This window comes from Bidens hawaiensis, unplaced genomic scaffold (assembly GCF_021521415.1).
Source record: "Bidens hawaiensis isolate Kalapana, Puna unplaced genomic scaffold, B.hawaiensis_p1.1 tig00019660_1, whole genome shotgun sequence".
Classification (NCBI taxonomy): domain Eukaryota; kingdom Viridiplantae; phylum Streptophyta; class Magnoliopsida; order Asterales; family Asteraceae; genus Bidens; species Bidens hawaiensis.
The window spans coordinates 59,948-74,168 of record NW_027492982.1 but is presented as its reverse complement, the minus strand read 5'-3'; the positions used below and the strand labels follow the sequence as shown (position 1 = coordinate 74,168).

The 14,221-nt window shown below is 36.5% G+C and overlaps 1 protein-coding gene across 1 annotated transcript; it reads right to left on the bottom strand.

Moving 5' to 3' along the window:
• Window positions 1-384: 384 nt before the first annotated feature.
• On the bottom strand, window positions 385-5,922 carry LOC143558812 (ultraviolet-B receptor UVR8-like). Its single transcript, XM_077047568.1, has 11 exons — window positions 5,448-5,922; window positions 4,562-4,635; window positions 4,385-4,469; window positions 4,148-4,301; window positions 3,878-4,095; window positions 3,583-3,810; window positions 3,467-3,510; window positions 1,837-2,019; window positions 949-1,039; window positions 806-846; window positions 385-731 (listed from the first exon to the last, which is right to left on the bottom strand). Exons 1-11 carry the CDS (start codon window positions 5,656-5,658, stop codon window positions 609-611), a joined length of 1,452 nt encoding a protein of 483 aa, XP_076903683.1. The 5' UTR covers window positions 5,659-5,922; the 3' UTR covers window positions 385-608.
• Window positions 5,923-14,221: the final 8,299 nt, after the last annotated feature.

Genomic DNA, 14,221 nt, shown 5'->3' with positions numbered 1-14,221 from the left:
AGCAATAACCGATTAGCTGAAAATTGTGTGTCGGTTTTGGTTATGGTTTGTGTTATAACCAAATTAACCGAACTGAATCGAACGTCATCAAGAAGGCTTGTTGGTTCATGTGATCTGAGTTTATAATATCAGAACAGTATTAACTAATAAACTGCGAGCTTACCGAATGCATTCGTTAATAGACAATAAACTAGTTTACTACATAAATGAAAACCTTTTGTCATATACAAACAATTAGATAAGACATATTTCATATATGCATATATAACACACATATACTTGATGCTTTGAACTTATTGGTTGCAGTTATACACAGAAGTTATTCATGACACTTCATGTAGTCAGTACTCGGTAACTTAACCGTCACTTGAATGAAGGAACACAGCAAGTCTAAATCCAGTTTTATTGACATATGTACAATAATTTGAGAATCAGTTCCAATAGTACAATAAATAAACCTTGGAAACTTTAAAGAATGATGATGATCTCATGCATACATGTAAGCAGACTATATAGTATATACATATGCATATTCATGCACTCTTGTCCTCAATGATAGAGCAGCGACTAACCTAACAAAACTTTCTAGCTCTGGCTCTCTAAAAGCATCAGGTAAGTGACTCTGCGAGTAGAAGTGTGTGCCACCATCCACACGCAACCACTCTCGGTACACACCCATCTAGTGCGACTTGAGACGGAATGTTACGGTCTATTACATCTCCCAGACCGAGCTGCAATGTTCACAACGTGTCAGAAACTGTTACCAGGATAATAAATCAATAATGAACTCTGTTTAGGTGTGTACCTGACCATACTTGTTCCATCCCCAGCAAAACACCTTACCGTCTTCAGAAAAAAAAGCAAAAAAAAAAAGTAAATTTAAGCCATTTGACATTCCAATCAAGTGTCAACAAAGTTTGTAACAAGCCAGTATCCCACAATACATACCTGTTACAACAGCACTGTGTCGGGCCCCACATGATACAATTCTTGCATTTTCGTTTTCAAGACTCGGAGCATCCAAAAGCCGTGGCAATGTCTGGAAACAAACAACCGATTAACAACTACACATGATGCATACTAGAAGAATTCAAGAGAGAATAGGAAGCAAACAACGGATTAACAACTACACATTACGCACACTAGAAGAATTCAACAGAGGATAAGGGAAATTAATAAACAAGTTGGTGGCAGCCGAATGTTGCGGTGGTGATATTGATGTGGAAATTTACGTAAAGAGAATCGTACGAGGTTGTTGCGGCTCTGTTTTATATATCAACACATAGATTAAAAAACACACTGCGACAGTAATTTAAAAGAAGCACGTCAAATCGCTGATAAAAATGAGCACGTTGTGATGGGAAATCAGAAATTTTATGAAACATTATAGTTTATAAGGTTTAATAAAAAACAAAAACTGAAAGAAAAAACGAAGCCTTGAAGCAGCTTTTTGGCTTGTATGTTTGTGCTTCGAAAACTTGTATGTTATCACGCATAACTATGTTTTGAATGAAATTTACACCAAAACGTAGATAAAAACAAGCACGTCGTAATAGCATAATTGGAATTTATAGAACATAGTTTAAAAGTTATAAGAGAAAAACAAAAATAAATAATGTAAAAATGCTAAACCGAATTTTTGTCGGCCCAGAAAAAGAAATTGGAAAAGCATAGGGTTTAAGTAGTAAGTCTCACTTAAAATTGAGTGTAACTTCATGAGGGTGCTATATGCAACCTTAGCTCTAATGGCTTGTACATAATGATTTGACATTGTGAACACTGAATTCTATATGTTCACCGACCTTCAAAATTAAAATTAATGATATATATAATTACCTCAGCTTGATCAGTGCCAGTACCCAATTGACCAAACTGATTCCCGCCAAAAGCATACACGTCACAATCGCCTGAAATGCAGATTGTATGCCAGAGGCCTGCAGAAACGCCCTCTATGGGGATGCCCAACAACGATGTCACACATGTAGGGCTTAGCTCATCATCGGTGCTTCCTTGCCCACACTACACAATGAGAAATATTCACATCAACATGAAACTAGAAAAACAAATGCAACGAACAGAAATCTAAAGAATATAGATTTAAACAATGTATGTTTTATCGCCTTCAATAAAGAACTTCATCTTGAACATTCAGTGTCCCTTTTCTTCATCATTTCTACCTTACCTACATGTCGATTTTGCAGAGCAAATCAATTAAGTTGAATGTACACCAATTTTGGAACAACTCGACATGGAAAACATCTTGGTTTAAAAAGGTGTGTGTAATGTGTGAGGCACACAAGGAGATCAGAAAGGTGGCTCGTGTGCCTTTGGGGCAAAAGTTGGTCAAAATTTCGGATTGAAGGTAAACAAATTAAACGATAACTTGAACAGAAGAAGCAATCAAACAAGAACAAGGAAACGGACAAGTTTTCTTGTTTATGTCCGTTCGTATAGAAAATGAATGTGTTCATGTTCGTCAAGTTTCATTTATTAATGGTATAAGTGAACGGTTCATGAGCATAAACAAACAGAAAAGAATGAATATAAACAAATATAACCAAGCTAACACCAATTAAAATTTAAAAGGTATACGTGTGCATCAATCTGTTGGGCCTAAAAGATTTATAAGACTATGCTAAATTGTAATGAGTAATATTCTAAATTCATAAAACTAGACTAAACTGTATTGGACCTAAAAAAAGTTTAATGAACATATGAACGAGCAAACGAACTTAAACAAACATAACCGAACAAACTTAAAACATACATAACCATATGAATATAAATGAACGAATGAGACATGTGTTCATGTTCGTTTGTATAACTAAATGAGCAAAAAAATTTGCTCATGTTCGTTTGTTTTGTCTATTAGATAAACGGACAAAAAAGAACTTCCAGCCGAACGGCCGACAAACGCTTCACTAAACATTGATGTATAAAAACAACCAAATTGGTCAAAGTCGGTCAAAACTAAGGTCCGTAGGACAATGGCATATAAACACAACCATATTGGTCAAATTAGGGTTTGCAGGACACTGATATGTTCAAAAAACAAAAAGGATGGAAAAAATTTAAAACTTTGCCTGAAAAAAAGGTTAATTAGTTGATATAAAACAAATGAGGGAGACACAGCTTCTGGTTGTAAATAAAACTTAATGGTGTACATATGGCAACGCCTCGCGTACATGATGTGCATACCTCACACTTTTTTAAACCAAGGAGAACATAATGAATAAGCACAAAACAAACTATGAAGATTTGATACCAGATACATACGTCACCTGGCAACTCCACCAATTCATTCAAGAAGGTCAAGAAACAAAAGACTTTAATAAGTATATATCATGCACCATAGAAGGGTAAAAGTAAAACATGTGATTCAAAGAACTGTAAGAAGACACCCACAAAACAAAAACAAAAAACCAAGAAACAAGAACAAAATATTTTGAGAACAAGAGAGCTTCACCTGTCCATAAAGTCCCCAACCAAAAGTCATTAACGCCCCTGCATCTGTAGACGGATTATACAATATTAAAATCCAGGTTTAACAAAAAAAAATAACAATATCAGTTAAAAACTTACCTGTAATTACAGCGCTGTGTCGTCCACCACAAGCAATTCCTTTAATATAACTTCCAGGGACTCGATAACCCTCCATCGTACCCCGTGGAAGCGATGTGGATCTATCTTTTCCTGCTGATGGTGTGGCAACACAAGGTATAGGGTGCGGTGACGACACCATACGTATGCGGGATCCCAAACCTAACTGCCCCTCACCTCCATACCCCCATCCCCACACCTGCCCTACATCTAAAATTTGACAAATGTTACAACGCATTCAAAATACTAAATAATTACTAGTGTGGTCTAAAAGTACCTGATAATGCCAATGTATGTCGCCCACCAGCTGCAACTGTAGCTATCCTGACACCTGGATTCAATGCAACCAAACATGGTAAAGCTGACAGAGGTTCATCACCAGATGATGAGCTTTCAACCGCTTGTTTGGTTGATGACACGCGTCTCCTTTTTGTACTTTCATCCCCAATGGCTTTACCGTCTACACCTGTAGATCTTGATCCTTGTTGCCGAGGGCTCACTGTAATATTAAATTTTTGGTTAATGAACAGTTACTATAAACTCATACATCATCAAAATAATATTATTACCTTGTTCTGTTAAAAACGCATTGTGTCTCTCAAATGGATCTTTCTCTTGATTTTGATTCGTGTTTGAGTCACCAACAACTTTCCCGGAAGGGACACACTCTTTCCATCCCCATGTGTATACCTCTCCTGCTACTGCAGACAAAATACAAAGTTTATAAATAATTGAATACAATAATCAGAATTACTGATTCGAATACAGATAGAAGTAGGGGTACCCGTTACACAGACACAATGTGCCCAACCGGCTGCAGCTCTCACTAATGAAACTTCATTCGGAAGAGGGAAAGGTTCTGGTGTTTCCTTAACAAGAGCATGTAAAAAAACTGCAAGTTAGCTTCTTATATATAAAACTTGATACATAGTTTAAAGTAGATGAAGCTGTATTGTAATACCCCATGTTTCCCAGATGTCACATAGCTTTGACCAAGATCGTCTGTTGATCCCCATGTAATCAGCTTCCCTGCGTCTGGTTATAAAAAGTTTACATCAATTATCAACCTTTATATATGTTCATTACAAATAGGGATGAGATTGGTAAAAGTCCCAGTACCAAAAAGAAACATATACCGAATACCATACCCTTTTTTCGGTTCGTTACTGGTACCACTGAAAATACCGAAAACATGAAAACACAAATACCGATACCGCAATACCGGTATCGAGTATGTTCGGTCGGTACCAGCACAACGGGGTGCAAACAAGTCGAGCCACCCATGAGCTACTCGAAACCAAATCGATAAAAAGCTTGAAACGAGCCAACAATTTTCGAGCCCGAACCTCAAATAAAGCTCATTTAGTTAACGAGCCCAAGCTTGAGCCTAGTATGAGAAGCTCATTTAGGCTCGTTGAGACTAAACGAGCCTTGTGTATATTTATGCTATGCGTTACTTCTTATGGACTTCTATGTATTAATTTCACACTGTACAGCCGAGCTCGAGCCAAACCGAATTTTGGCTCATTTAAGGTACCATACGAGCTCGGGTCGAGCTTCCGCTTAACTTAACTAGTTAAGGTTTATCTCAAAATAAAAAAATATAATAATTTAAAACATATACAAATTAATTGATAAATAATAAACGAGCCGAGCATGAGGAAGCAACTCCCGAGTCAAGCTCAAGCTCCGTAAATCAAAACAGAGACCAGAGATCCAGATTTACTACATTTTGACTTCTAATTGCAAATGCGATTAAAATCAAACACAAAATTTTCAACTTCCACTTACAAACCCTAACAGTTAAAAGTAAAAATTCATAAAAAAATAGTAAAAATATGAACAACCTGAGATAGCCATCGCAAATCCGCAGCCGCCGCCGCACACATCCGTCCAAAACCTCCCGGAATCAGCCGACTGCGGCAGCCTAACTTCCACCGGCGACAATATCGGCGAGCGTTGCGGCAACGCGCCGGGCAAATACCCCCACATATACACCGATTTCTCAGTCTTCATCTCCAACTTCATATCCACGTCACCATCCCCGTCAGCATTCATTTCTAGTTTCTCAAAACCCTAGCTCAACTTGACCAGATGAAACAAGACCTAAATTGACTGAGTTTGTGGTAACAATGTGTGTGACTGAAGATTATTGTAATTATTATTATTATTATTTTGTGTAATAATAATAATAATAAAGTGTTTGTTGTTCTAAATTAAAGCATTGGAATAAGAAGAGAGGCGTATCAATTTCGAGAGGAAGGGTGTGCCACGTTGACGTTCACGTTGGTGTCTGTCCACGTGGCGGCATGTGAGCCGAAGGATGCGGTGAGTTCTCAGCCACGAATTTGCAGGAAGTTTCTGGAAGGTCGGTTTTGAAGCTCATGATGAGTGTAGTTTCTTGGTTGGCCCATCTATATTGTGACACGTGTATTTTTAAATATTAATTCAACTTTGGGAAATTAGAGTTTAGTACTCTTGGAATCAGAATAGTTTTCTGAGTCAGTGAGATAGAGACACGTGTCCACTGAAGCTCCAACTGTTTTTTATTTTATTTGTTTGGATTCTTTTGGCGAGCATGCGGTTCACTGCAAAGAGTTGCCTAGGTTTAAGTACATGCATGATTTGGTGAGGGATGTTCTATGCGATGTTCTTAAACGAGCCAGAATTTCGGCTAAAAAGGAAGCCCCCTTAAACTTTCTTACGGATCCTCAAGAAGGAAGATCTACATTACGACCGGCCGATATACTTGTTTTTGGGTGGGTAGGGGGAAAACACGCTTGTGTCGACCTCACAGGAGTGTCCCCTCTTGTTGAGATTAGGGACACTGGATTTGTAGCAGGCCAGGTGTAACACCCCGAAACCGCAGCGGAAACGTAAACGGGATGCAACAGACACATCTGATATCAACCACATTGTTTATAAAGAAAACTGAATACATTAATATACTTCAAATTACATTAACTCGTATTTCATTACCGTCTAGGTGATACACACATCATACCATACGATACGTAATTCTATGTAATATAATGTATCCTAACATCCCGCACGCAAATCTTACACACATCAAGCACTTAGCACGTAAGCAATCACTTCATCTTAGTTGTACCTGAAAAGCATGTGAGAAAACGGGTCAACTACGAATAGTTGGTGAGTTTCACAATTCGAGTAAACCATGATAAATCATTATCAAAATATAATATTATCGATGTAATTATGTTGAGCCCACAAGTGAAACCTCTGTTAACCCAGTACTGTACCCGTTCCGGGGGCAATGTTAACCCAGAAACACTTATAGGGACATCTGGGGACACTGTTAACCCAGTACTGTACCCATTCCGGGGGCAAAGTTAACCCAGAAACACTTCTAGGGACGTCTGGGGACACTGTTAACCCAGTACTGTACCCATTCCGTACGATTCCCATACAATCAAACATTTATAAATACACGCAAATCCATGCGTTCAGTATGTACTTAAACATTTCAATAGTAACATGCTTTCCGCCCCGGGAAAATATTTAAAAACAATTCAGAAAAAGAGGCTCGTGAAACTCACCTTAGCACATGCAAGCAGGTAACAACAATCATTATCAGTTAACACGTCCAATCTGTAATATGATCCCTACGATCGTTACTATACACTCATTATTAATATAACTTTAACCAAGTTAACCGGTACATCTGGGGACACTGTTAACCCAGCACTGTACCCGTTCTGGGGGCAATGTTAACCCAGAAACACTTCTCCGGACTCAGATTGTGATATCGTTTAGAGTTCAGTAGTCAATTTACTATTAGTTTGTTTTCCCCGTTTTGCGTGCCTAGCACGGTTATCCGTTTTTACGTTTCAAAATGAGTTTGGTCTCACACGACCCGAAAATAGTTGTTGACTGATAATTTAATTAAAGTTGTGAAATTAGAGCTCGGTTTAGACGCCCCGATAGGCCGCGGGACCCGTTTCCGTATTTAGAGTACCGGAAACCGTTAAATCGGAATAAATTACCTAAATCATCCGAATTATTTTCGGATGATTTATTTGTACTTGTTTAACTCAATTATATGAAAATAGTTCATTTTTAGGGGTTTTATACACCAGTCAGCTCGCTTAAGCGAACTTTACCGGTTTACGTGTTTTAAACTTTAAAAGTTCACTTTTATTCCAAATAAATATCCGTTCATCCTCGGATCTTGAGATTTTGGACAAATAACATTTTGACAGTGGGGAAATTTATAAAAATATTTCAGAATTAATTTTTATATTTAAAATTTATTTATCTATTTTTAAACATCATTTAAACACTAAATATGTCGTAAATATCAAACGACCTTAGAAAAATCCCAAATTTTTCCTGGATGTCCCCTGCCATCCACATAGTCCCCTGTAATTTTCCAGAACCAAAATCTTCTTTTACACGCCATTTTCACTAAAACCGAGCTAGAAAACCCTAGAACTCGTTTAACCGAAAAGCCTACTTAGACTTCTCCAACTGACCTAAAATTTTGTGTGTGACTTATACATGTTATCAAAAGCTTATCTGCAATTTTACAGAATTTTTCATGATATTTAACTATTTTTCATCATTTTTTGCCAAAACCGAGCATTAAATTCACCAAATATTCATCCTTTGTCCAAAAATTACCAAAAATTCACATAACTCATATTTTCATGTATTTAACACTTCTGTAAAATTTCATAACCTAACTCTAAACCATCAACAATCTGTCCAAAAACTCCAAAACCGAACATAAACCGAATATACCTTTCGATCTCCGCCACTACAAGCTACAAACTCGTTTTTCCGCCTTATCTACCACTAAATACAGAACCTACAACCAACATACCACAATACCAAGCAAGTTACACTCACGATCAAGCCTCTTACACTATAGTTTCGGTTATTGCTTTAAAAACAAATATTTAACTGTAAAAATCCGTTTTTGGTCCGTTTAACTCCTTTCTTGGACCAAGATACCTTGTATAACCCGTATACATCACTTGATCATGCAAGAATCGGTTTTCATCTTTGAAACCTCATTTTCTTGCAAATAAACTCAAGAAACGAAGATGAAAACGTAAATAACTCGATCCTTACCGTGTTTTTCTTGCTACACTCTCGGGTTTTTGGATCATAATGTTGAAGAAGGGATGAAGAATCTTGATATATTTGTTAAAAAAATAACAATGAATGGGGGTAAACCCCTTGGGGTCCGATCGGAACAACTAAAGGGGTGGGGTGGGACCCACTTCTTCAATCTTAGCCACATATTCAGATTTCCGTAATCTGGATAATGTTTTGGATAATCTGGTTCAGTTCGTTTTTCGGTTAAGTGTTTAATTCGGCTTAAAACGAGGCTAAAACGGCCGTTTTTCGGCTTAAAAATGAAATTTATATAAAACCGATTTAAAAACTTCAAAAACTTAAACCATGACATTTATTAACTTAAAACATCATATTATTAATTATTGCGCATCTTTTTCGGCTTGATCGATCGTCTCTTGCTCGGTTTGGTATTAAAGGTTTCGTTTAACGTACCGACGTACCATTAAATCGAAATTCTTTTTCTGTGCCGTACTTTACTTATCCCGAAGCATTAATGCTTCGTAACATCACTAAATATTATAGATATCGTCTATAATTGAACCCTCGATTCGTTCGGGTTTCAATAACTATCGATCGATTAATCGCATAATCAATACGATGAATTATATATTCACGTACAATCAATACAGTGAACCATGTATTCTCGTATAACTACTATGGTAATTCATGTACCCGACATTAAATATAACGTAACTATTGTCTACCGGTTAGGGTATCCCTGGTTTCGTCGGAATCGTTACACCAGGCAGCATTGAAGGCGGCATCGGGCGAGGTTGCTAAACACGAGAGAGCTTGTTTGGATAATCAACACGTGTTTATCCCCTTCGCCTTTGACACTTTTGGTTTCTTAGCTCCGGATGCCGTGGACCTTTTGAATAGGGTTCAGAAAGTTGTGTATAGTAACGTATCAGCCCATAAGAATCAAAACTTTGTTTTTAGTCGGATTGGGTTTGCTATCCAAAAGGGGGTTGCGGCGCAGCTTGTTGCCCGCTTACCTGCCACGTCATTGTAAATCGTTTGGATGTTTCTATGAAATATAAAAGGAGCCAATCTTAAACCAAAAAAAAAAATTAATAACTGGAAAACTTAATAAACTCACCAACAAAGTGTTAGATTTGTAGAGGTTTAACTGTTTAACTCTCGGTTTTAAACCCGGTTAGTTGAAAATCTTGAAGACATGTTTTATTGTGTTTAGTGGACGTACATTGAAGTCACAGTGTCAATGTGGTATGAACTTTGATTAGTTATTAATACAAAATTTAAACTACATAATTTTTTTTACTATAACACTTAACCAATATAATAGGGCGTGTTGTGTATTTGAAAAGCTTGTGATATTATGGTATTCAACAACAGAGAAACAACCATCAACACGATCCTTGATGGTATAGAGATGGCAAGTGTTTTACAGGGTTTTTGGCTATTGCTAAAAGTTAAAACATCCTTGTTTATATATACGAAAGTTGCCTTAAAAATAAAATTTTTGAAGACATGAGAAGGTTCTAGAGTGACTTTAATATTTTTAATAGCTCGTCTATGGTTTGTTGTTCAACAAAGGTTAAACCACGATTTGTATCCATTTATATTCATATTATACTTGTAATTCCTCATTGTGAGTGTGGAGAGGATATCAATAATAAATGCTTTGTTATAGCTTGTGGACATAAACTAGACCGAACTACGTGAATCATTGTATCTTGTGTTCATTTAAGATTTACAGCTTCATTATGTGTGTGTTTTACATGAATGATATCCTAACACAAACGACATTGTCCTGTTAAACAATAAGATCATATAAAAACAAAACAAGCGGTCTTTAATAAGTTTATGACATAAGTTTATTAAAATATAAGATCTAACAGAGACTCAAAAACATAGTTACTACTATTTCACCCTCTTAAATCTTTGAGATAAATTGTCTTTTTTACATTATTGCTACCTTTATGTTCATGGAACATCAACCTCCAACATTATCTAACAAATAATAATTGCACCTGCACATGACCACCTTTTCATGTCATGACACATCAAACTCATATCGACCTATCATAGTTAATTAGTTACATTGGTAAGGTATCATCCCTTGTACAAAAGTGTGCAAAAGTGTTCCAACCACATTACCACAACCCAAAAGGCCCACGAAGATTATTGGATTTGGTCAGATAAGAACTGGGTCATACATGTTTCAATGGGCCTACGTTGGACACAACTTGACACGAAATATCCATTTCTATTGCCTACGGCCCACCAACTAAAACTGAATTACTGAAACGTGACTAACTTGTCTTGCAAATTGCAATCTCATTTGAACTTTGGAAGTATGGAACCATGTTAAAACTATTTAAACCACTTGTTTTTTAGGTGGTTTTTGTGACCAAACACGTCCGTACAATCATTTGATGCTTTGCAGTTATTGTATTCCCAAAACAAATGTTTTACTTGTTAACTAGCATCCAAAACAAATATTCTTCTTCTTAAGATCCTCGAATATACTGAATTTGATACTTATTGTGGTGAAGTTTCTTGACCACAAGTTTTTTAACTAATAATACACCCTAAATATTACAAGTGTTTTTAGTTAATATTTGTGATGAACTTGATTCTAAGGATAAGACTTCTTTCACAAGTGAACATAAAATAATTTATTGAGAGAGAAAAGTAAGTAGATTAAAAGACTTGTTCAATGTTCAATAGCAAAATATTTAACCACCTAGGTATGTATGAGAAGTCTTGGTTCAAGTCACACACTTACAAATACGTCAAATATTAAAAGATATTCATCGTTAAAGAAAAGTTAAAATTATTTTATTAAATGTTTTAAAAACATGGGATCCTTAAGATTCATATGCCATCTCAAGAATATGCTTATCCTATCTTTCCCAATTGAGTATAGACACTTTCAGGTTATCGGTGGTGGCATGACATGAACCAACCAATTTCACCACATCATAATTTTATTTTTATTTTATTAAATGCAAGGCTTGCATCATATATATGCAATAATGAGTTCCGGTGAACTTTCAAAATCCGATACACACAATTACAATACTTCACATATTTAATTTTTAAACATGGAAATATGATACTAGTCCGTCTCGTGGGTAAGCTAAATGAGGTCATGGCTTTAGGCCTCTAGCTTTATAAGGCCATCAGTCTAAGTAAGAGTTATGTATTATGAGATTGCGAAAGTAGAGTTCTTTTAGAATTAGTAACTCATTGATGGGTCACAAGCTAGGAGGATTGCTTGCTATCCATTATCACCACATATCATTCATGTTCTATAATTATTGTATATTCTCTAGCGCTATACACATTTTAGTTAGATTTAGTCCTCTGAGGACGTTGAGCCAGCCCTGATGATACCAATGCTTATTTATCACACGTAAGCAGTTAGGATCAGTAATGCAAAAACACACAATTAAACGCCCGAAGAGTAAACGGCCATGAAACTCAAGGACTTACGTGGTTCAATATAAAGTGACCTACACGAGGTGCATCCAATAATTTATTATTACCTCTCAACACTCTTGACGAGAAATTACAAGTATAAGGATTACAATACATAGTGATACATTAGGGTTTCTAGCTTAGAGAACACGAAGACATAAACGACAAACCCCAATAACGAGATACATGGTTAGCCCAAAGACTACCCATGTCTCCAGTTTTCATTTAACCCAAAACACAGGTTCCAGTAACCGGGCCCAAACCGAGCCTAAGCCTCCACAAACTCAACATAAACTGTCGTAAGTTGTTAATTATTGTATCTTAAATAAGCATTCATATGGAAAACCCAAGACCATGAATGTTGAAAACAAAATTTGGCCAAAGGTTACAACTCTTCCACGTCGTTGATCATGAACTTACCAATCTTGTGGCTATGACAAGAGTTGTGGACAAACAAGTGGTACCCATGACCTAGAATCAGGTGGTTTGATTCGCAATAGTGATGGACCCAATATATAGTACGGTACCCGGTCTTATAGTACATGTGCAAAGCTAGCCTAGTGTTCGCAGGTTGTGGTACCTACAACATGGTTCTTGATAAGGTGTGACGGGTCCAGTTTGGTATTTGTGAACGTGTTGTAAAGAAAGTGACGATGATTCCAATCATTCATAGGTTGCATATTAGTTTTGGTGTCGTTATCCTAACCACATGATCATGTCTTCAATTTGTTTGGTTTAGTTTCGTTGTATATTACAAAACACAATAAAAGAATAAGATAGATATTATATACTTGGAAACTTGTTCAATTACCAACCACGAGTAAGATTCCATCATTTCACTTTCCTACAAGTCTATTCATTTGGGTCTCATTGATTGACTTATTTATTCACCTTGTTAATTTGGATAGCTTCTTAAATCTTTGTGTATTTACAAGTAAACTAAAGTATTTCAAGAGTACGAAATCTTAATTAATCAGAAAAGACTCAGACACACCAAAGTTTCCCTTTTACATGTACGTAACTATGTTGAAATGTTGCAACGATTTCGTAAAAGAGGTATGACAGTTGTTGGTTAATTAGTTATACGTTTACGTACATCATTGAAACTACTCAGTTGTAATTAATTGGTGAAAATTTATTATCACTGCTCACGGTTCTATTACTCACATTTATCGTTGCTACAATTTACTACTAGTCAGCAGTAGCTTACCACTAAAGTTGCCTATCAGTGCCGAGCCAAGTTGCCATTGTTTATCTCAGTTTCATAATAAATAGCAGCTTACTACTAATAATTAGTTTCCAATTATGGCCATTTTCATACAACCTAGCTTTTATCAGTCTTGCAAATCCGATGAACCATCCAAATGATATTATATACATTAGAGGTGCACAAATCGGTTTTTTTAAAAAAACCGGTTCGGTTATTAACCGGACCGGTTTTTTTTGGCCTGGAAAAAAACCGGTTCGGTTAATAACCGGACCGGTTAATAACCGGTTTTTGTATGTCAAAACCCTAACCGGTCTAACCGGTTAGGACCGGTTTAGAAACCGGTTAGAACCGGTTAATAACCGGTTAACCGGGTTTTTTTTTTTAAATAACCGGTTAATAACCGGTTTTTTTCATAATAACCGGTTTTAAAAAAAACCGGTTTTTCCATTAACCGGTTCGTTAACCGGTTTTGGATCTAAAACTTGTAACCGAAATACGAACCGGCGGTTTGTAAACCGGTCAAACCGGTTTTTAAAAAACCGGTTTTCGTAAAAACCGGTTTCCGGTTTAAACCGGCAAACCGGTTCCCCAACCGGTTTTTTTGACCATCTCTAATATACATATATATATATATATATATATATATATATATATATTAAAAACCAAGATGTCTTCCTCTCACATTATTACTATTCATCAAATGTGCCTCAAATGTACCTACCTTTTTTACATATAATACAAGTCTCTACATGCACTAAGATTTTCTAACTTAAAGTCAGGCCCGGCCCAAGGGGAGGGCACGGAGGGCTCAGGCCCCAGGCCCACTCCCCTTGAGGGCCCATAAGTTTTTAAATTATA